Source organism: Halichoerus grypus, chromosome 4 (genome assembly GCF_964656455.1).
Source record: "Halichoerus grypus chromosome 4, mHalGry1.hap1.1, whole genome shotgun sequence".
NCBI lineage: Eukaryota > Metazoa > Chordata > Mammalia > Carnivora > Phocidae > Halichoerus > Halichoerus grypus.
Genome location: NC_135715.1, coordinates 3,824,096 through 3,848,843, shown reverse-complemented (window position 1 = coordinate 3,848,843; position 24,748 = coordinate 3,824,096). Strand labels below are relative to the sequence as shown.

The 24,748-nt window shown below is 42.0% G+C and overlaps 1 protein-coding gene across 3 annotated transcripts in view; it reads left to right on the top strand.

Moving 5' to 3' along the window:
* MYO16 (myosin XVI) overlaps positions 1–24,748 on the top strand; it is a 574,226-nt gene that overhangs the window by 353,783 nt on the left and 195,695 nt on the right. For all 3 annotated transcript variants that reach the window (XM_078070087.1, XM_078070086.1, XM_078070088.1), the window contains exons 17-20: positions 8,701–8,812; positions 11,901–12,018; positions 12,828–12,899; positions 15,287–15,428. In XM_078070087.1, coding sequence (XP_077926213.1) covers positions 8,701–8,812; positions 11,901–12,018; positions 12,828–12,899; positions 15,287–15,428 — 444 coding nt within the window. The remainder of the gene's footprint in view (positions 1–8,700; positions 8,813–11,900; positions 12,019–12,827; positions 12,900–15,286; positions 15,429–24,748) is intronic.

The window sequence follows — 24,748 nt, the reverse complement described above, 5'->3', positions numbered from 1 at the left end:
TGCATCACATTTTCTGTCGTATTTATATATTACAAGAGTTTCAGTGTAGGTGCCTACCCCAGGATTTAAAACACAGGGGGATGATGAGGTTCATCCTTCACAACAGCATTATGGACATGATCTTGCACAACGCTTTTTCTTTTTTTTTTTAAGATTTTAATTATTTATTTGACAGAGAGACACAGTGAGAGAGGGAACACAAGCAGGGGGAGTGGGAAAGGGGGAAGCAGGCTTCCCGCCGAGCAGGGAGCCCGACATGGGGCTTGATCCCAGGACCCTGGGACCATGACCCGAGACGAAGGCAGACACTTAATGACTGAGCCACCCAGGCGCCCCCACAACGCTTTTTCATAACGATCCTCCCCGAGGAGGATTTCGGTACCTGTTCAACCTTGCCTGGAGCATATTTATATATTTATATATATACTGCGTACCGCCTCTCCCTGTGCACAGAGCTGGGGCCAGCCTCGGGGTGACTCGGTATGAGTCACTACGGACCCCTCCTCTACCCCTGCAGATGCAGCCCCTCTGGCCGGGGCTTGTTAAACAGGTGCATGAAAGCCAGACCAAGCCACCCATTCCGAGCAATAATTTCTCTCCCCCACCACATTTCATTCATTTAAATATTGACAGTTCTCTGGGAGTGCCTCTGTGAAAAGAAAAGGGAAGGTGCCCCTTCCTCTGGCAGAAGGGGGCCCATGCTGGACACAAGGTTCGGGGCCTGGTTGCAGACCGGGGTTCGGGCCCCCCAGACACTTGCCCTCAGTCTTTGTGCAAGATGCAGCCACTGCGTCCTTGGGCCTCCACCCCCAGCTCTTGGAATTAGACGTTTTGAAGAAACCAGTTAGTTGACCGTAAGCACTCACTATTTAAAAGATGGTAAGAGTTTAGAATTTGTTTCACCAGATGTTTTGAAGAAATATTCTGACTGATGAGAAAAATATGGACAAACTATTCTGGGAATGTCACAAGACCCAAAGTCTTTCTGAATGCATAATTTATTAAATGGATTCTGTTTTTTTCCTGAGGACCACTGGCAGGGTTTCCTCTTTCCAAACAAAATAGTTTGCGGCTAATATATTAATATTTTCATTGGTGGAGATTTATGTATCCGAACCTGTGGTTAATAAAAACCTTATTCATATCCAGTTTGGGGGGATTTAAAATTCGTTAATACTTTCCAGAGACTTTAAAAACAATAAAGAAAAGAATTTCCTTTTTAGGAGCAAAGTGGGGGGTGGGTGGGCAAGAAGGGGTAGTTTACCACCTTCATCGGTAAACTAGTAAACAGTGCCAACTGTTGATGCCAACTTTTTGCTTTTGCCTTATCTGGTTTCTGTTTTCATATTAAACATCCCCAAGTCGAAGGCAGCTCTGCCCACAACAGAGAAGACATTGTTCTTTTGTATTTATAAGGGGCAGATAAAACCCTGAGAGATTCATCATGTTCACAGTCGGTGAGCTTCTGACTTGGTGAATGGGCCATGCACGAGGCTTTAATTAGTAATATCTTTTATTTGTGTTCAAGCCCTTCCTTCCCAGTGTGTCCTGGGCACAGAGTTGGTTTGGGTCTGGTGAGTGGTGCTGCCCAGCGAGTACAGGCTGGGAAGCTGATATTTGTTTGTTCGTTAATTAATTTTATGTTGAGATATAATTGACATACAACATTGTGTTAAGTTTAAGGTGTACGACGTGTTGGTTCGATACATACATATATATATATTGTAATACCTCTATCCTGTCACATAATTATTATTTCTTTTTTATGGTGAGAACAATGAACATCTAGTCTCCTAGCAACTGTGAAGTTTTTAAGTTATGTTGACTGTAATCACTATGCTGTGCCTTGCATCTCCAGAATGTATTCATTTACTAGTTGCACGTCTGTTATTTTAATGTTCCTGGCACCTCTGGGAGATAGGAGCTGCTGACACCCGGAGGGGACACAGGCCCTTGAAGTCCCACAGTGGAGATTTTTGCAAACAGTCATTGTTTGTATTTGATATTCAGATCATATCAGCACTACCTTGAATTCCCAGCCCTCCTGTCAGAGTGATGCTACTGACAGTTTTTTATATAAATTTAAAGGCAAAGCTGCCATATGACCAAGCTCTTGCACTCCTTGGCATTTATTCTAGAAAAACAAAGACTTCCATTTACCCAAAAACCTGCATGCGAATGTTCGTAGCAGCTTTACTCATAATAGTCCCAAACTAGAAACAACCTGGATGTTCCTCCAGTGACCACGTGGTGTGACAAACTGGTATATTCCTACTGGGGAATGCTACTCAGCGATAAAATGAAGCAAATTACTGAGACACACAACACACTGGATGAATCTCTATAGAATTATGCTCCTATTTCTTGAAACTCATAGTTTTATGGAGATTTTTTTTCTGGTTATACATAATAGTCATTGGTTCTTGGAAAATTGGAGAATATGGAACAAAAAAAAAGAAGAAATGTACCTCCAATCTGCCATCTATTCCTCTGTCTTTCCATTTTGGTTTCCTGAAATTTTTTAAACTTACCCATGGAGAGAGAGAGAAAATAGCACAGCTTCATGATTCAGCGTTATCCAAGGGAAGGTTAAAAAAGTAAAGTCAATCATGTAAGTTACAGAGTATGCAATGGTGCTGGGGTCTGGATGCTGAGCTTTGTGAAGATAAAGACTGGGGGTTGGTTGATTCTGTATCCTGAGTCTATGTATTTGCCCCTGCTATTAAATACCCGTTTAATGGAAAAAAGTAACACATTTTACATCTATTAGGACTTTGGAGTGATTCATTAATTTAGGAACTGAGGAAGATATTTCCTAGAATTTGTCTCAAGAAGGATTGACCATGCTTAACATTTGGAGAGAAGGAATGAACAGGAACAGTGGTAGAGACAAGATCTGCTGTGAAGCAATATTTAACAAGTCTCCTTGTGGTGACCAATTCAGCCAACACTTATGATCAAGAATCTTCACTCTTTAAAAATATAACTTTATATAGTTGATAGCAGTGTTATCAAAATTTCTACAAAATTGGACTCCCTAATTTCCCGTGTTTTTGTCCTTTGTTAATGAAACCTAAGAACATTTAGTCAATACTGACTTTCTTAGAGGAAGAACAGCAAGCTCTTCACTGGGTCTTCAGAAAAAAGTGGGGGCTTAGATCTGTTCTTTAGTAGAATATTTCTACTGTTTCCAGATATCAGGATGGACATAACTTTCCCACCATAGAACTTCATTTTCTACTTTTTGATAGAATTGACCTCCTAAATCAACTTGTCCTTATCTGTTTCACAGACAATGGAGTTATATAATAAATAATCCATGATAAAAATAAGGGTATACTCATCTTCCTCACTGAATATCTCATTTCACGTTTTTCCTCCACCATCGAACAGAGGAACCATCATGCAATTATACTCAGTCAAGATTTGTATTGAAATAAATCTCTGACTTTGCATCATTTAATTTACTTCAGTGCAAATTATTTGCTTCTTGATAGGACTGTAAATAGAATTATCCATAGTCCTATTGAGAGCTAAATATGTTGTCATGACTACAGAGTTTTAATATGTACTAATGACATTTCATAAATTCAAGTTAAATACTGCTTAGGCACATGCACGTGTGCGTCAGATGCACGTGTGCGTCAAGTGCATGTGCCCGTCTGCGCATCATGCCTGGAGTGTAAGCATAAAGAGTTGAATTGTACACTTTGAGATTTCTTGGTGTGAAGTAACACAATGTTTACTACAGTGGTGTAGTGTAGAGCATGAATATCACCATCCAGCAGCAGTACGGGTCATCTAATGCAACCTGATCTCTGATCCTTGAATCTCTTTCGGCAAACCCATTTAAATGGCTGTAGAGCCTCAGCTTACCTGCTAATGACAGGGAGCTTACTACCTTAAAAGCAATGCATGGCTGTCCAGAACGTTTGTTTATTAGAAAATACTTTCTGATGCTGCATTGAAACCTGCTTCCTTGTAGGTTCTTACTGCGTATTTGGATTTATGTAAAAATACTATTATATAGCAAATTCTCAATTAAAAACTAATATTGATGATGATGATGGGATGATGACAATGACAATATCTACAGATTTACCATTAATGTAGCCTAAATTCACATATTGCCTTTGGTCAGATTAGTCTTCGCAACCATTAAATCCTTAGGATTTTACTCACTCATGCTAAGCCTGTCTTAGTAGTGGGAATTTTGGGGTAAGATGTATGTTTGGGTCTCTCTGACCTAGACCATCAAATTCCTTACCTTAACCCACCATCCAATGCAGTGGTTTTCCCTTAATCTTCACCACCACTGAATTCCATTATAACATCAAAGATGCTTCACAGGTGTCTGGGCCTTTCGCTGGAGGCCTCGCCACAGTGCGTAGACCCCTACGCAGAGGCAGCATGCGCTCGGCAGCATTTCCCAGATGCTCCCCTGAGCTGGGAGCTGCTCTGTTTCTGGCCTGCAGTGCAGCCATAAGACTGGTCTTCCCTGCCGGAAACCTGTAACTGAGCTCAGGGAGCCCTGGGGGCTCTGGACCCAGTGTGTGTTGGTCACCACTTACAGCTGGGAGGCATTCCAGAAACTTCAGCTCCCTTACACCTTAAGTGGGAGCAATGATAGGTCCTCTCTTCAAGGTCAACGTGAGGATGAACTGAAGCAGTGCTTCTGAAAAATACAGTCGAGAATGATTCGTTCACACTGCCTTTCCCTTTGAGTAGAATTAGTCAAGCAGTGTTAATCCAACTACAGTTTTTAACATGACACAACCCACAAGTTACTCTTCTGCTCCGGGGTAGAAGCTTCGTCTGGAGCGTTCCCTCGATTTGCCAAGCCTGTCAAAACAAAATAGCAAAGATTCTTGGTTCAACAAATGACAATCTCTGATGCTTCTGACACTGGACTCTGATATCTGTATGTTGCCAAACATTACTGTTCCAAGTTACATCTGAGTGAGAAGGAGATGATTTAAAAAAAAGATTATTTGAGTAGTAAGTGTACTCTTTTGAGTCATCAAAGAGATGATAAAAAACACATTAATTCTGAGATTTCAGTACTGGGAATTGTGGGACCACTAATTATTAGGTGACAAGTTGGAAACAGATGAAACACTTACACAGATTCATCTCGGGTGGTTTTCAGCCACTGTGTTGTGATGATGGGAAAACCTCAGGGGAGTATCGCTTCCACAGGGGAGTCTGTAACCCTAACCCACCATCATCATGAGCTATTTCCAGGTGTTAGAAACATCTGGAAATACCATGGTAATATTGCACATGCGGTCATTAACATTGCATTCTACTCAATTTATCACGAAAAAATCATCAAGAAGTGAGAACCATGATCTCTATTCCTTTCATCTATTTTATTTGTGGAAGAACAGAAAAACATATTTTATAGTTTAAAATATTCTGTGTTGTCAATAACATTTGTTATAATTTCTCAAAATGTTCCTTGATTTGAATTGGTTATTTATATGATTAAAAGCTTCATTAATGACAGAGCACGCTGACTAAAAGCTGCCCATACGTGTAAGATACACTATTTCCAGGAAACATACTCTACATGTGCATTGCAGTCTGAGTGTAGAAACCATACCACACACAATATCTTATTTGATTCTCACGAAATCATCATGAACTACAAGTGGAGAATTTTTTAGTCAATTTTTAATCTACTTACACTCCATTTTACAGATAAGAAAATAAAGGTTTAAAATGTTGTCCAAAAGGGTCAAATCGGACTTGACTCTAAGTCTCCAGATTCTTGGTTGTAATATTTTCTGGGCATATTTTTCAAGTATTTCCCTGTCCTTGTGTGTGGTTTCATTAATAAATAATGTCAAAGGGAAAGTGAGTACTTTTAATCTCCAAAAAATAAACTTTAAATTTTTTTTTCTGATACTAACCTTTCCATCTTAATATAGTTTTATGGATAGCGAAGAACTATACTTCTAGTGATCATTCTAGATGCTATTGAATAGTGGGAGAAAATTTAAATTTATATAGAAGACATTGAGTTCTGTTTTTTGGGGGGAGGTCATTTTCATGCCAACAAGTTTTCTGGCCACAAAGAAAAATACAACCCATCTTCAAGCATCGTTCCTCCATCAGGCAAACTGTCCTCTGAAAGCCTCGATTGTGATGGGGTTTCTCCCGGACCATTTCATACTTAACAACCAGGGTTAATTTCACATGGCTTCCTCCATCCAGAATGTAATGGAAGCGAAAATGCCTGTTCTCACGGCTCCACGCAGCAGGTCATAGCTGCTGGAAATTCTCTACTGTAAGGACACAAGACATGGGGGGTGGGGACGCTGAAATATTTAAAATGGCGCATCAATTAAGGGCATCATAATTGATTACTTTTTATTATTTTAAAAGAAACCGTGGTATTTTGCCCGTTTGACTCTGTAATATTCACGGGAGCCCCTTGTTCTTTGCAAGAGATTCTTGGTGACATCTTTTGATGGGATACGGACCTAGGCAATGGGCAACTAGTAAGTGGGAAAGAAAAGATGGCATCAGGGAGTTGGGAAAGCTGCTGTGGGAACCAGGGGACTTGAGAGAGGTTGCGATTTCCTATCTTTAAGACTTTTGAGTCGCTAAAATTTTGTAAATTTTAGGCAAAATGACTGACCACCATAACCCAGGTTCTCACTGATATTGCTGCCCTTGACCTTTTCCTTTGGTTCCATTGCCCATCCCAACTCATAATCCAACTTCTAACTCCTAGAAGCACTGAAGCCTCAGAGGGGCTGCTCTGAGACGCTAGCCGCCTGCGGACCGTATCTATCACCTTACCCGGCAGGTCGGAGAAGCCCCTCCGCAGGGCGAGGTACACCCTCCACGGTAACCCGTTCCAAACCCTCTTCCCTCCTCAAAACCCCCACGGCTCCCTTTCTGTCAGCCTTTTATCCGGGCTCTGTGTGCTTCCAACTTAGCACATAGCCATTCCGAAGGCCCTCCCGGCCCCCACCCCAGAGGCTAGACTGTGTCACTTGTGTGCTTCGGAGCTGGGACCGAGGGAGGAGATGGGCTCCCAGCCCCACCTGCACAGCGCCGACTGTGGTCTGTGTCCTCCCCACAACACCACGCATTTCCTTGTTTCTCTCGTTTCTTTTCTGTCCCCATCCATCAGTCTTAAAAAATGTTAGCCTTTTGTTTTGATGACTGGCTTATTACGATTTTCCTCCTCCCTTCCCGAACATTCAGTTCTTTCTTCATCCCTAAAACGTTAGCGTCTTCTTTGGGGTGAGCTCACCCAGTCACATGGTTTTAGTCATCTGCACGTTGATGACTTCCAGATCTTGTTTTCTAGGCTTTTCTGAATTTCAGGTCCTTCCAGCCAATTATTTTTTGGAATTCTCCTCAAACTTCAATGAGTAGGTCAAAGTCAACATGACTAATACAAAAGAGAAGACTTTCTCTCTCAACAACATACCCCTCGTTTTGAGAACGCTCTGGTTGAATGAGCCCACTCTGCATCCTGTTTCCCAAGATGTCATCTTGGAAAGCATCATTAATGCCTCGCCCTTCTCCTTCCTCTCTATCCAGTCAGTCCCCTCATCCAGCCAGGTCTGCCTCCACGACACCTCTGTCCCTCCTCTTTTCTTCACCACCACTGGTCTCACTGGTCACCAAGTCCTTAGTAGCCCTGCCCGTTCCAGGTTATCTTTCACTGGAATATCAGAATACTCTTTTTCACACACCACTCTGATCCTGCCCTTTCTTTGTTTCAAGACCTTAGGACTGCCTATCATTTCTAAGAGATAATGGAAGCTCTTTAGCAAGAGAGACAAACCTCTGACGACATCTCCAGCCTCATTGAGTTCTGCTTCTCTCACCACAGACTCCAATTTTGCCCACATACCTGCGTCCCTGTGTACATCATGCATGGGCAAGGCTGTGTGTCCTTGTACATGTTGCTAAGTCTTCCAGGAGCACCCTGAAGTCCTGGATTTGCTTGGAAAATTCTTATTCAAGTGTCCGCTTTGGATGGGAAGCCTCTTCCTCTCCCACAGGCTTTTTTGCATCATCCATTCTGGGTTTGGTCCCCTCCCTGAATACTTACAAACACCTCTTGTCCATCTCCGCTATTCTGCTTCCATGCTCTACTGTATATTGTATATGATACTCTCTCCTTCCTGAGTACAGCAATATACCGCTTTTGTTGGTGCTGAGCTTCCTGGGATGAGCCTTTTATCTTTATATCCTCAGCTGCTAGTACTCTATGTCTGGGAAGTGATTCCTATGTGATTGTTGCATGACAGGAATAAATCAACAGATTAATCAACTACCACATAATTAAAGGATATTGACAAGAAGAAATAATAAATGACTCTAAATTAAAAATCTTTAATAGAAGTACTAATTACAAAGCATAGGCTAGGACCCAGCAGATTTCTATATGAAATACATAGAATATCTGTGACCTTCTCCTTTAGGTAGGAAGGGTACAGTTCAGGTGAGAACCAAGTAAAACAGGGTAAATAGGTTCTGGTACAACAAGAACTTTTTTTTCCTTCCTGAAACATCATGTGCTATTATGTATCAAAGCCTTGTAAACACAGGGTACACAATGTCCAGGTGACTGCTATTATTCTGGGGACCAAATATGGCGGAAGTGACTTGTAACCACTGGAGTTTGACCACAAGCCAAGCCATAAAGCTGTGTGCTTTCTGTCCTCACAGGTATTTGAACCAGACCCTACCAGAAGATGTATCAACAGCAGAGCATTCTCTGAACAGGGAGAAATTCGCTATTTTGAAACAAGCCCTGAATGTAATTGGCTTCAGTCACTTGGTGAGTCATACCATAAATATTTCACTGAGAAAACCAACCTTCTACTAATGTACAAAAGTTATTCATTCAAAAACATTTACCGACGCCCTATCGTATTCCGGATATTGGTGGGAATACTCATGATTTAGCAGAGAATAAGCCTCAATCTCTGCCTCCTAGAGTTTATGTTCCCATGGGGGAGTTAGACAACAGTGTGCCCGGGGTCACAGGTCACATGAAGACAAACAGTGACCAGAGGAGGGGCATCTCTTTTCAAGAGGGTGGTCAAGGAGACCTGTTCCCAAATGAACCATGTGAGCAAACAGATTAAAGAACTGTGCATTGACCAATTCCAAAGAAAACTGGCAAATCTGAAGGAACTGTTTGCTGCCAAGAATCGCTTTGAAAAGTAACCTAATGACTTATTACGGTATCTTTCTTTGCAACATAAAGCTTTTTTTTATTCTTAAAGAATTACCAAATACCCACAGGCATCATGAAGCGGAAAAATACAATTTAAAATGTTTAAACCACTGCTCTACAATAGAAATTTTTGTACTCATGGGAATGTTCTGGATCTGTGCTTCACAATATGGTAGGTCCATGTGTGGCTAGCGGGCACTTGAAATGTGGCTCGTGTGAATAAGGAAATGAATTTTTAATTTCTTACTTTTAATTAATTTAAATTTAAGTAGCCTTGTGTGGTCAGTGGTTAATGAAACAGACAGCACAGGTCTAGTGGGCAAGAGATCTGAAATGAGATAAGCCTGGAGACCCCCCACCATCCCCTCAAATTCCTCTTCCCCTTACACATTGGCTGTGCCCTCCTCATTTGGTTTGGTGTCATTTTGAATTAATGGCCAATTCCTCATTGGCAGTTAATAGGAGATTGCAGGGGTAACTTTGGTATGCCCGTAGTTTAGCCACCCAGATTTAGCCATAGATTTATATACCTTCTTTTTCTTGTAGTAAGTTGATGGATTTGGGTCTTTGTTTTTATTTTTTTTTTTTCCCCTAGCCCACATAGATACAGCTCACGGGACAGCAAGATGTGGGAATATAAATGAAATAGCTCTGGGCACTTCACCTTCACCCCATTCGGAGACGGGAATTCTAGGGACCTACAATCATATGGTCTTTTGTTTTTTTCTTTCTCTCTCTCTTTCTCTAATGATCCAATCTCTATATTTTTGTCTTTTAGTGACTCCCACCCATTTGCACTTTTCTGTCCTTGCATTTGCTACTGTTGTACTTTTCTTGTTATTTCTTTCCCCTTCTTCTGTGCCTAAAATTTCTGCTTCCTTCTAGGAAACTGGGATAGAGAGATGGGTAAGGAATCACTCTACCAAAGTACCCGTTGCTTGGAAACAGGGCTTTAAAAATCCATGATTGATTCTCAAAGGCAGGGTAACCAAAATATGCTTTCCTCCTAAGGTAGCTAATAAGAGAATCTACAGCCTTTTTGGTAAAAGAAATATGTGCATTTTAACAAAAGGCATGAAGGTAATTGTGTCACTGAGCTGCTTTAGGGCGATGAGTATGGGGACATTTTAGTGCACTTAGGAGGGATGGATCATGCCCAGGTATGTCTGGGCTGGCGAAGCCCCCGAAGAAGACTTGCTCATCAAGGCGCCTGTGCCCAGAGGGATGGTGGGGGGTGGGGTGGGGGGACAATTGCTCACTCTCCGCACACGCGGGACAGCAACTCTCTGCTCACAGGGCGTAGTGTTCAGCACACATAATTCGTAGTATGGCTAGTGGTCATACTCTGTCTCCACCGCTAAACTCTGAGATCCTTGAGGTCAGAACAGTCTTTGTGACCATGTCTCCGAAGTCCCTACCTCACAGAGCACCACTGGGAAACCTCCTGAGGCAGGACGGGATTTATTACAAAGGGGGGAAGGCAGTTATCAGGGAGCATGAGGAGTAAACTGTTACTCAAACCAGCATAATTCGATAACATTTGAAACCATAACCTGTGATTGGTGGGTCACCAAAACCATTTGTAAGTAATGCCACAATCCTAGAGTATTATACCTAAAAATTACTTGGAGACTGTCCTTGTCTGTGTCCTCATTTTAAAGATGATAGAGTTATACTTTGTGGTGAAAACTAGCAGTTCTAGAGGAGATTCATGGAGGTCCTAAGGGCTACATTACTCCACCTATGTATTTATAAAGCAAATACGAATTGTTCTTAGTAAATTGTCACAGGCAGCAGCTTTTTATTTCAAAATTACCAATTAGGAAAATGAGAATTTAAAAGATTATGTCACTTGCCCAGTGTGGACCTCAACCAGTGTTACTATCAATATCACGATACTAAATATTTGTTCTAGAGAAGTGTATTTCTCAGCTTACAGATTTTCTTGATTTTTCATTGTCGCCACAAAATGACTGTCCATAAACCAAATTTAAGGCCTAATTTCTTTCTTTATGCAGAGTTCCAGATTCTCAGATCTCTTCTTTCAGCAGACACTCTCTTATTTCCTTCTCCCTTCTGCTCAAAGATAGCTCTTGCCAACATCCATTTCTTTCTCTTTTCCTTAAGATACCTTAAAAAACAATTAGCATTTTTTAATCTAGGCATAGATGCTTTTATCGTGCCTTCCTGAATCTCCCAGCAGAAGTGAGAAGTCCGATAATCATACCATCAGTTTATCTCAGAAGGGACATAACGGGAAGATGGACATCAGAGTCCGTGGCCTCTCGGGAAGCAGCCTCGGTGGGTGGCCCCGCGTCAGCCCGGGGAGCACGCATGCGATCTGACCGCGCCGGCGATGGCCCGCCAGTCCGACCCATCAGGACACAGTGATTCCTGTTTCAGTATGAGATTTATCTAGAAGCTGTCCATTTATATCAGAGCATCACTTCCTTACCCTCTTTTAAGGAGCAGAGACATTGATTTAGAGGAAACGTGCACTAACGCGATTTTGGTTTCGAGCTGGAGACGGGTAGTTCTCTTACTAGACACGCAGGATCTGAGAAGTCACAGCCCCACCAACAGGGTCCATGTCAGTTTTTTTAAGCTATTAGGTTTTTAAAGGATTTGTCTTTTCATCTTTCTTCTAAGCAACTCTATTCATTTTCTGTCTTTGTAAAACGGATAGGAAGTAGAGAATCTGTTTGTGATCCTGGCAGCAATATTACACATTGGAGACATTCGATTCACTGCTCTGACCGAGGCCAACTCTGCGTTTGTCTCTGACCTCCAGTTTCTGGAACAAGGTCAGTGGAACAGATCTCTCATTAACCTCGTGAGTGTGCAGTTTTGCAGACCTGCCAGTAGATGGAGACACAGTACAGAAAAGCCAGGGGAAGAAGCCCTTTCTTCCAGAGTAGAATTCAGAGTGGTAAAATAATATTAATAATGATAAACATAATAATAAAAGACCCGTATCCACTTTGTTCTTCTTTCTTACAAATGGTTTGGGGAATGAATAACGGTATGTACGTGATGTGCTCATGCTTCCCACATTTACGGGGTCGATTCTTAGGCACATTCTTGGGCTTATTTATGTTGTTCTAAATATTATTCCACCCCCACCCACCCCTGCCGCCCAGTGTATTTTGGGGGCATGTTATTAGCCAAACATTTTAAACAATATAATTACTTTCCTTCAAAGGTCTTGCCAAAAACCTCTCTCTCCCCTTTGAAGTTGCCTTGTTAATCACTCCCCAATTTTTTCAAAATACCTTCAAGCCACAGATTGTCAGTGAAAGTCATATCTTCACCTTATATCAAAGTAATTTAACCAGGGGCTGGGAAAAACATCCAGGGCCGTCTCTGAGGGTAAGGAGGGAAATGACTGGTAGTGATTTCAGGCAGAGGCCCCACCAGTCATTAGCGTTGTGATTACTAGAAGCGGTTTCTCTAGTTTGTTTTGATAATTAAAGCGGTAGTCAGTGTTCTGTTATACACCCAGTTCCTCATGGATCTATATCATAAACTTGTAAATAATAACCATAAAGTATAATGTTCTCACCATCCAAAAATATATACTAACCTTATGTTTTCAATGCTGCTTTAATTTTAGTGGCCAGATTGTTACAAGTATCAACTGATGAGTTGGTGTCTGCTCTAACAACTGATATCCAGTATTTTAAAGGTAAGTTTACTATACTCTGATGTTTACCTCTGTGCAGTTTGTGGTCTTCTCTGAGATATGGAGAGCAAATGCAACCTTCCTTTCCCCACCCCGTGTAACTGTTTCTATGAACTGAATGCCAAATGAGAAAAGCATTATGAGCCCATCTGGTCACTTGATATGACTCTGTGTTGGAAACCCTTGAAGCTCTTGAGAGACCGTTTTGATGAACTAGTCACCTTCTCTCGCTAATCAGTCATTTTAGACAAATCAAGTCATCAATCCAAGAGGACATATTCATCTAAATAATTGGAACCATTTGTGTATGCCTAGGCCACCCTCGTCAATGAGGAGCATCCCCTTCCCTCTACAACATAAGTCAGAAGAAGAGCTGCCATTTACTGGGCACTTAGGAGCTGACGGGCACTGTGCCAAGTGCTATGAATGCTGGAATTTTAACATTCTCACCAATCGCTATGAAGTGGGCATCACTTTTTCTTTTTAACAGATGAGAAAACTTAGATTCAAGGAGACTAAGTAACTTTGCACATCAAACCACTAGCAAAGGCGTGTTTGGAACTAGAATCGAATGCTGTCTGACTCCCGCCATGACTCTCCACATGCCATGCGCGTTTCTCTCTGTGCAGTGGGCGAGGAGAGTGGTTTTCCCACATGCACCTCGGTTGCTCCCTGGAAATCGGTGCCCTACCAACCTTCCTCTTAGTGAAAGTTTGAGGACTCACCATCCCTCTGATCTTTTTTCTCAAAATCACCACTGTCCTTACCTGTTGCTCCTCTTGAACCTACTTGCGGATGTTTAGGTACGTGGCTTATCCTTTCTGCCTCCTAGCTCTAGAGGGTTCCCTTCCATATTCCGGAACTTTATGAATCTCCCCATCATCCAGTCAGCTGTGCAAAAGTCATTTTGATGCTTTTTCCTCCTCCTTCTCCACTGAGTAGACCAGACGCAAGTCAGCTCTACTCCACAAATTGCTCTCATTCTCACTACCTTCTCTTCATTTCTGCCCACTGCCTTAAGATGTCATTCCTTCCCTAGAGCAGGGAACAACATCCTCTTTAATCTTTTATCTCCTATCGTCTCCCTTCCCCACTGCCTCAAGAATAGTCTTGCTGAATCATATTCTGCAAATGTGATTTTCATCCGTGGACTACAGCCTTTCAAAGATGCTCCCAGCTCTTCCCAAGTAAACCTCATCCCTTTAGGATAGCCCAGCACGCACGCCCTTTCTTATTCGGGCCCACCTCACTTTTATACTTTATTCTGAGCCATTTTCCCACCAGCCCTTGCATCTAATTATATTGTTTCTTGAACTTCTCCAAAATCATCATATCTCATGACTTCTTAAAGAAAACTTGAACTCACCATTAATATCTAGAATTTACTATACACACATTTTTCTGCTTACACCGTCCTCGTGTCCTTACTCGCCCACTATGTTGGTGACCCATCAACACCCTCAATCATGTTGACTCTGGAGACCTTAATTCTATAATGTCATAAATGGCACCTGCTTTCACGGCCACCTTGTTTGTTGATCTCGATGGCCTTGAACTTGTAGGTCTCTGAGTCTTCCTTACCTGCTGTTTTTTTTTTTTCTTTTATCTCTGCCTATCTCAGAAGAAGTTCTCCTCCACTGACCAACAGCTCACTCAGCTGTTATTTCACACGGTCATCATCCTATTACTTAACCCCCTGCTCGGCCGCGTGTCCCAGGTTGGCCCGCTGGCCATGGCCACACGGTATGAGTGTTAGACTCCCTCCTCCTCTCCGTCTCTAGCGTCAAAGCTATCACAGGCTCAGCTCCGAATCATCCTCACCTGTTTTGTTTTTTGGTTTTTTTTTTTCTTTAGTTTTTTTCTCGAGTCTTTTTTAAAAACCCTGTCACTCAAGATTTCAATCACCATCTCTTAGAGAATGAAATAAACATTTCTACCCGAAGGCCCCAACCCGTTCCCAAACTCCACACTCACATTTTGGTTAGCTGGACCATGTCTTTGAAAATATTTAAAATATGACTGATTTTCCAGATGGCCAGGTTTCCAAAGGCCCTGGGGACAATTCATATTCACGCCAGTGAGCGGTTATCGGAAAGCTTGTTAAGAAGGCCCCGCCCACAGTTGGTTCCCTAACGGAAAGGAAATCATACAGCCTGCCTCGAGATCCAAAGCTGTGCTGTGTTGGTAACAAATAAGACTGCAGGGTACATGGCCCTCACTTTGGGAAACATTTTAAGTAGTAACTGGCAGAGACCTCGTTTATCAGCCTTGTCGCATAGTTTTAACATCTTTTGGTGTAGGGGGATGTGTGAGGGATGAAATGGATGTGCGCGGTGTTGTTCTATGTGAGGGAAACCTTGTTCTACCTCCTCTCCTTTCTGCTGTTCCAGGGGACACCATCATACGGCGACATACTGTGGAGATGGCTGAATTTTACCGGGATCTCTTGGCCAAGTCCCTGTTCGGGCGTTTGTTTAGCTTCTTGGTGAATACCATGAACTGCTGCCTCCACAGTCAAGATGAGCACAGCAGGTAGGACTGGTGGACACTGGTCTGCAGAGTTATTCCTGCAGTAGCCAACTTAAAGGGCTCCCCTCCTGCAGGTGCTTTGTAATCCAATGCGACATGTAAGTTCCACTATCGTGTAAACATCTCATTTTAACAAGTGATTTTACCTAAAGGGTTTTATTGACTCTTTCTTAGAGATTTAACACCCCCTCCAACTCCCCACCCCCACACATTGATGAATTAATTAAATCGTATCTCATGCATGGAGATGCACGTACATTCTCTCTGGGCTGAAGGTGTATCTGGCCTTCTGAGCACCAAGAAATGTAAATAAAAATTATAAATCTGGGAAGAAGACTGTTTAAGAATATCTAAAGCACTTAACGTTTGTTGAGGAGTCCATGTCTCTCTTAGGACCAACTCTTCACGTATTTGTAGATTATTTGACGAAAGGTCTCTATGGTAATCATTTTGACTCATAGGCTTAATCACCTTTAAAGCAGTAGCTTTACAGGATTATTTGACAATCTAAAAATTACAGACCTCCATGGCATCTTGTCAATGGAAAACTTTGTTAATATTCTTGTCACTAATAATGACCTTGGGCAGGCCATTGAAAGCAGAAATGCATCCAGAGGTCTTCACACGTATGCTTGTCTTTGAATGAAATCTTTTGAGGATTTCTTTGTTGTCCATATAGAGTTCTTCACTAAATTCCTAAAAATTGCTACATTTGGAGGTTTCTTGGAAAACACTGGAAGTAACATGTATTGACGGGACAGTTCTTAAAGAAATGTAGACATCCCAGAAGACTTCAAGGACAAAGGGATACTGAAGACCTCATTAAAATGTGCACATATAAATCTCACAGCACGTCCATCAGCACACAGTACAGTCTGGGATTTGGGATCTAGGTGTAATATTATCGATATTTTAGCAGCTGTACCTTAGAGTTTGGTATGGTGAGGATTCTTGGGTTTATAGTTGTTTATTGTCAATTTTTAGTTTTCCTTAAAATATGAAGATAATTCACAGAATGATACTAATATGCTAAGTTTTGCAAATTAATCTTGTGTGAAATTATTGGCTGTGCAACTGAAATTGACGTTGAAAAAAATTAATGTTATAAATCCAGCTGTACATAGAAACTTTTAGAACATTTCCATTTGACATTTATTTTTTTAAAAAGATTTATTTATTTATTTTAGAGACACAGAGAGAGAGAGCGCACGCTCACATGAGCAGGGGTGGGGGGAGGGGGCAGGGGGGAGAGAGACTCTTAAGCAGACTCCACACTTAGCACAGAGCCCAAAGCAGGGCTTGATCTCAGGACCCTGAGGTCACGACCTGAGCTGAAATCAAGAGTTGGATGTTCAACTGACTGAGCCACCCAGGCACCCCTCCATTTGGCATTTAAATCTTACAGAGCCTTAAATTTATATAATTGGAAAAACTTATACATAGCCTTGATATTTGACTACACACACACACACACAACACACACACACACACACACACAGAAAAATATACAAATATAAACCTTGGAAAGCATATTGTTTCCCTTTCAGTGGTAACATTGCCACTGGGTCAGTATGTAAATTTATGGTGTTAGTGCTGTTTATTAAAATTCTTTACCAAGCAAATGAATGAGGACAGGGATTAGCAGGAAATTAGTAATGATTTAATGTATTAGAAGTTTAACTTAGAAGACATAGTATCCTCAGATGAGTCGTAATTCCCATGTTTTTCTCCCATTTCTCCCCGGGGTCACCCAAACCTAAATTTAAATCTCAAAATACTGCAAAAAAAGGTTATATTTGCAGTATTTCTAACTCATTGAAATTCATGGAAAGCTGAAGGATTTGTAGATTTACAGACCCATTTCCTAAGTCTCAGAGAGGTCTCAAAATTTGGATAAACTTAGGCTTTGATTGTTTATGAATCCTCCATTTTTTTGAAATGTGTAATCATGTCAAAACCATTATGTAAGAAATGTGTATCCCCATGGTTCAAGTTGGCGAGCACTCTTGATGTTGATGGGGAGTATTTTTCACACTACATTTGTTTTTTGTGGGTTTTTTTTTTTTTTTTTTGGTAAATTTTGCAAGAGAGAATAACTATAAATAAGATGTACTCTAACAAGTTATTAAAAGAAAACAAGTGAAATTGAATCAGATGAAATGTTTGTTCTTGGAATGGTGAACTCATTTCCTGGATTACAGCAAAATAGGTACAATATTAATAATATTATACACTTTAAAAGATGTTACTTTCTCTACCTAGATTCTAAATAGGGTCACTTCTAAGTTAAAAGCCTGAGGTATAATGTGGGAGATGGTGATGATTAGTTAATTATGATGAACCAAAGCATCTGCAGTATTTGCTTGGCCAGAATCAAGCCAGTAAGATTGCAGTGTGGATGTCTCCCAGCCTGTGGCAGGCCGTGGTTTTAATGTACATACAGGCTGGGGACTGACCAGGCTGGGGAAGCTCTCATTCAGGGGACACGCTTTGTGGTCAGGGCACTCCAGAAATTGAAACACACTAAAACTTTATTTATTAGGCTCAGTTGACAGTAATTTGGTCCAAGTAGGCAAAAAAGGAATAATGATAAAAACAGCAACAAAACCAATATATACAATGTGTTATATCATATACATTATTATATATAATGCATTATATATAATGTGTATTTTATCATATATCAAAATCCTCTATATAATATACAATATATAATAATATATATACACATACATATTATATAATATATAATATTATGATATATAATATATACTATACATGATATATAATTTATAATAATTTATACATATTATATACATAAATTATATCATACATATGTAATTATATATAAATTATATCATATAATCATCTTATTGTTATAATAGTTTATTTAATATATAACTATTATAAATGATTATATGATATGATAATTTGTATTATATGTACATAATATGTATATGTATACCTTATATATTATATATAAGAATGTATATATGATATAATAATATAATACATTCATTTGTTTAAAACTTTAGTGTTCACAAAGTGCATACATATAAACTACCTTCAGAAGAAATCCTGTTAAACAGCCAAGAACAACACACGTTACCGCGGGAGCAATGGCAGCTCTGGGAAGTTGTGAGGCGTGGATGTCCTGCTCCTTTTTTCCCCCTCTCGATGCACCTCCCTCTGAGAATTCCTACACAAATCAGAGCTGTGGTGTGTTAACTGCTTTCTGGGACATTTCTTTCTCTAAACTATCACTTTGGCCTCTGAAGCGAGGGGTACACAAGGTTAATACGGTGTTCCATGATGCTGGCATACCCCTCTCCCTGCCCGGTCGTGACAGCCTCGGTGGCTGTCCCGGCGCGTCTGCCCAGCATCGGCTCACGGGCTTGCTGCCGCCTCCCGTCCTCACACATCCAAGTGCTTTCATGGTCTTTGGGGGACATTATCTGTCAGTGGTCATCTTCACGTTTGATTCATAATCGGTTGAGAAATAAGACAGTGGAGTAAGGCGTTAGGGGCCAAGACACCGGTTCTGTGGATTGGGGGAGACAGCAGACCCGGGACGTGCCCCCGAGTGCGGGCAAGCTGCTTCTGACCTCCGCTGTCACGCAGGCTGGCTTTCGTGTGGGCCCCGTCAGCACTGGGGGGGTAGCCGCCCCGGGCAGGAGGGCTCCAAGCCTCCCACCAGGGCTGCCTCCTGCTCGCCTGTGGAGGAAGACCTCCTGCAGAGGCCAGGAGAGTTACAGCCCGTGGAGCTTCTCTCATGGAAGGAAACCCCAGGACCAGGGCAAGTATCTCCACTTAACAAGATATGAGTGTTTTTAAGAGTTGATTGGCTTGAGGGGCACCTGGGTGGCTCAGTCATTAAGCATCTGCCTTCAGCTCAGGTCATGATCCCAGGGTCCTGGGATTGAGCCCCACATCGGGCTCCTGCTCGGGCTCTCCCTCTGCCGCTCCCCTTGCTTGTGCTCTCTCCTCTCTCTCTGTTGAATAAATAAATAAAATCTTAAAAAAAGAAAAAAAAAGAGTTGATTGGCTTGAAAGACCCAAGGCCCATCTGATGCAAGAAAGCACGTAGGCTCAGGGACTCCTGTGCTGAATGGTTTGGGTCCTTTTTCCTGGTATTTTCCAAAAGATACAGCTGAACCCATCTGTCTTACGGTGTGACAGTCCTCCCTTTCTGTAGTCCTCAAGATGTGGCCACTAGATACGCAGGAGACCCTTGTAGTCTAATAGTACTTGGCCTCAACTCCCCTGTAGATTGTTAGCTGACACCCCATGACCAGTGTAGGCATAAAGGAATTCCATGTTTGAACCATACAGAGATCCATATGTAGATTCTTATAACCTCATATGTAGAAAATTGGCAACCGCCAAGAGCACGGGAAACACTGGCCTTCGATTCCACCCTTCACTGGCCAATTTTCTTCCCAGTGAATCCAAAGCTGTGTGGTGAGCTCCCTTCCCGGGGATACAGCCCTTCTTCTCCCCTCGGATGTCTTCCCTCGGATGCTTCATTAATTACAGTCAGACCAACATCCTTCTGCTTATTCTTCTCAGGAGGCCTTGAGCTGATTCCCAGGGTCCCCTTTCCCCAGGGAGTTAGCTTCCCTCATCAGGAGACCACAGTCTCCTGCAGCTTCATGGTCCCGCTGCTTCCCGAGTGTGCCCCAGCTCCCGTCTGCCCTGTGGTAGAGTTGTGATGTGCAAACACTTGGGGACTGTCACCTCCTGTGTTTCTGTCTGTGAGTCTTCCTATAGCTCTAAGTAGGCTCCTTTCCAGGGTCCACCCTCTGTGTTCCAAAACATCACCTCAAGCACAAACTGTGGGAAATAGACAGGATTCTGCATAAATTTCCTTAATACCTCCCTCTTCCCATGAATTATTTTGCCTTATCATCGTGGAACTCCTTCTCTGTTTCAGGATATGGGTTGGCTGTTTTTAGTGGAACATTCAAAATGGAAAGGCTTGCTCTTCAGTATCTGCTGTTCCTTTACTTAATAAAATTACAAACCTTGGGGCGCCTGGGTGGCTCAGTCATTAAGCGTCTGCCTTCGGCTCAGGTCATGATCCCAGGGTCCTGGGATCGAGTCCCGCATCGGGCTCCCTGCTCCGCGGGAAGCCTGCTTCTCCCTCTCCCACTCCCCCTGCTTGTGTTCCCTCTCTCGCTGTGTCTCTCTCTGTCAAATAAATAAATAAAATCTTTAAAAAAATAAAATAAAATAAAATTACAAACCTTTTGAAAAAGATAGTAGGGAGACACATTAAATTGATCTTTCACCTGAAAAGGCAACGTTATGGACAGTATTATGTTGGCCCACAAGAAAGTATTTCTTTTATTGTGTCAGCATAAGTAAAATTGTCCACAGCTTTTCAGACCTGTAGTATTATTACTTACCTTGGTGTAACAACCCTATTACAAAGTGTGATTTGTGGTGTCATGAAAACACATGTTCTTCTCATGCCTCACCTTCCCTTAAAGAGTATTATATGAGGAGAATATGTTAAGGCCCTGGGAAAAAACAGTGGTAGGTCCCAAGACATTTCTGCTCGCAAATTACAGTTCTGTGAATCCGTTAGTCCCCTAATATCCAGTTGGAACAGAAATTAAAAGTGTCTCAAGATGAGAGTCCTCTCTCCTGCCGCCGGGCCCGTGGTGGTAGCGGACTGCCTTCCAGGAAGGGTATGAGGTTGGCATGGGAGATGGGGGAAGGGACAGGGAAGTGAGGGATATCTTGGCTTTCTGATAGCTGGAGGATGGTTATCCCTGACCCTTTCTGGCTCCTCATAGATTCCCATGCTGGACCTCTCCTTCTGCAGTCCTCAGGGGGTGAGAAGGGTATTCGTTCATTCATTCATTCATTCATTCATTCATTTCCCACATGTCCCCCATTCTTGGGGCAGTCCATTCAACACAGGCTCATAGCAGAGTGGGCTGGTCCCCACACCTTCCCAGGTGTGCATCTTGGGCAGGATTTCTCTGGGTTGAGGGCAGAGAAGGACTCAGGAATGGAACGGTGCCTTGAGGAGTTGCAGACATTTTCATTACTCACTTTTTATAATTTTTAAACCAAAACACAGGCTCTAAACTGCACTTAACTTGTGTAAAGGATATCATCCGTGTGATTCTGAAATGAGCTAAATGTTGGAGATTCTAACTAAAGTAGAATGAATAATAAATACCTTGATTTAAAAAAGTGATAAAATAATTTTTGCAATTCCTAAACTTGGACTTGTTCCATAATGCAACACTGAGGATTGAATTGGCAATGTTAAATTTAAAATGACTACTTGTTCCTGAAATGGCGCCTTCATCAGAGTTGGACCTGGCTGCTTTCAGACGTTCTTGAGCAGCAGAGGGGTTGGGGGAACTTTGGGACAGTTCCCCAAATGTCTCGGACGCTGAAACCTGCAGTTTATTTCACTGGTTTTCATCATGCGTTCTGAATACAATGGTTTATGTTCCTGAGGCCAGCTGAGAAATAGAACCTGTGGAGCATATTCCTTTTTACCATTAGACACACCCTAAGAATATATAGATGGAGAGTTGAAGAAGGTTAGCAGGTGGAGGAGAAGAGGCCGGGCGGTAGAGTGGTATGGACAGTACACTTTATTTATTTACCTGCTTATTTATTTGTTCATTCCTTCATTCGTTTGTTCATTCATTCATTTATGTCTGCTTGTTCTGAAATCCACATTTTTGGTCAGCACAATTTGGCATGCAAATATATGCGGTAAATAAATGGAGTTTCAAGCGTACATATGGAGATTTGGGGGCTTGTACTGAGCCTTCAGTTTCTTAAATATGCTTATACTGTATTACGTTCTTACAATATTTTACTTGAGCTAAACATAAACATTTAAAAATTTTATGATTAATTACATTCGGCTTCAGTGACTTACAGAAACTTGGGAAGAGTTCCCCCCAGATGTCTTCAGACACCGAAACTGACAGTTCATTTGACTCATTTTCATCCTGAGTCCTCGGGTATCCAAGCTTGTCCCTCCCGGTTCCTCCGGGAACTTTGATTGGTGTCCAGGGTTATCTGAGGATAATGAGAGGACACCAGGTTGTCTGCGCAGAGCCAGACACCGCGGGAATGGCTGCTTGGGTAAAATCCCTAAAATCCCGGTGGGTGTGGCTGGAAAGAAGGCTTCCTGGTTGGGGATTTGTCTGTGGAGATGCAGGGATCCAAAGAGACGCAGATGGACAACACGTTGGGAAGCCAGGATATGGTCTAGTCTTTCCCGTTGAGTTTTTGGTTCAGTGACTTTGTGTGTTTCAGGGAGTGGCAAATAGAGGAAATATGTTGTTCCTTAGAAATAGGAATGTCGCCTATCACGTACACTCCTGGACCTGAGAGGTGTTTTCTCTTTGCTCAGTGTCTTTGCAATAAGTGGGTGACAGTGGATTTGCATCAGTCAGTTTCCATCCTCTGTCCCTTTCTGTGCTGACACATCCGTGACTCACCTGCAGAGAGCCTGGCTGGTCCAGAGTGCAGTGTGAGCTCCTTGATGGTTGCAAAAATGAGGTCCACATGGCTTAGATGCCGTATTTCCCAGGAAGTAGGGGTTCCTTGAGGAAAAACTCACATGGCAGGATGCCAGCTCCATGGACAGGTGAGTGTGTGGTGCCTGGATGGATTCTGGCTGAGGCAGAGGAGACGTTGGGGGCAGGGAGCTGGTGCTCTGGAGGGGCCCCTCTGGGCACCTGGGTACAGGTGGGAGAATGGGGTCAGATTGGAATGAAGGCTCCAGGCTTTAAATATGAAAGCCATCTTGTTTTTCCTGGGGAGGTAGGGGGTCACCACCCCAAGAAATGTCCAGAGTCTGTCCTTCCATCCATAGATTGATTATGGAGAGAGAAAAGAAAGCTGTTGAGAAGAAATCACTTGTGAAATTGCTCACACTGTTAAATGTCTCCTCTCCCACCCAGGATACGTGTAGTGTGGGTTTGAGTAAGAGATGGAGGTGTTACACAGATACACCAGTGAGAAAGAAAGCCAGACTATTTTAGAGAGAAGTTGAAGTTTTCTTTAGGAGTTCTGTTCTTTTCTTTTTTTTTTCCTTTGAATTCACATATCAATTCAATGGTTTGGTTCCCGAAATCATCAGTAGGATGTTTTTTGCATCTTACCCTGCTTCTAAAGTCACACATTTTGATAGTAAGGAAAAATCCTTCTGTAAGTCAGCATGGAACGTGCTAGATGTCCAGAAAGATTTCCATTGGCAGGGTCACCAAATGGCCCGTGTGCTCCCCAGCGGTCTGGCTGGTGTCACTGCAGAGGACGGTGGTGTCCGCCGTGGGGGCGGCTTCCCCGAGTGTCGCAGCAGAAGACACGCTCTCTGAAATGAGAAGAGAGGAGCACGTCCAGTGGGACATAAATTTGAGGTGCTGTCATGATGCCAAGCAAGTCCGTTCCGCTCCAGCATCTGACAACATCGGAAAGGATGTGAGCATCCAAATGAACATAGAAAATCTGGGTTACATTGTAACAAGCAAGTTAATGTTCATCTTCAGAAAAATCGCACTCCTTCATTAGATGAGACATGCTATTCTTCCTTAATTAGAGAGAACAAATATTTCCTGTAGGGAAAATATAATTATAGCTTTGGAGCGCTCTGCAGGCTGGTTTAAAAAAGAAACCCATGTCAGCATTTTGGATAATCTGTACTGGGTCTGAAGAGTGTCTCAGTGAGTGGCAGAGAGGGCCGATCTCTACCTTGGTGCTCTGAAATGAAAATACAGTGGATTAATGGGGTCAACTGGGTATATGGCTTAAGTTTATTGGGGAATTCTCCTTAGTTTTGTTCTGCTAAGAATTCAGTTCATAAACTATTAATTTTGAATATACACGTACATGTTTGTTGGATTTCCAAGGATTTTAAGTAGAAAGTAATATCTTTCCTGTTTATATAGAATTTGTAGGCAAGTTTGTTGTGATTACCCATTTATCTCTCTTTGATGCAATCAGGTAGCACTTAATGTACTTATGAAATGTTATAGTGTCTTTTTTTAGGTCAGGGTCTCATTTGAGAATCCGGTGAATAGCATAAACACACACACACACACACACACACACACAGTCCAATGAAAAAATTTAATACCTTCAGTGTGGTTCCTAGTCCCCTGGTAGTTCTTGAGGATTTTTAAGTCAATTTTTTTTGGTAATGATTTTGTTGAGATTTTTTTTTTGATTAAAAATTATCTTTTAAAATATTAGATGAAATCCATGATTTTTTAAAAAACATACCCTGAGGTACCTTCTAATAGATGAGTAACAATTTTAAAAACACTAATAGGACAGTAAAC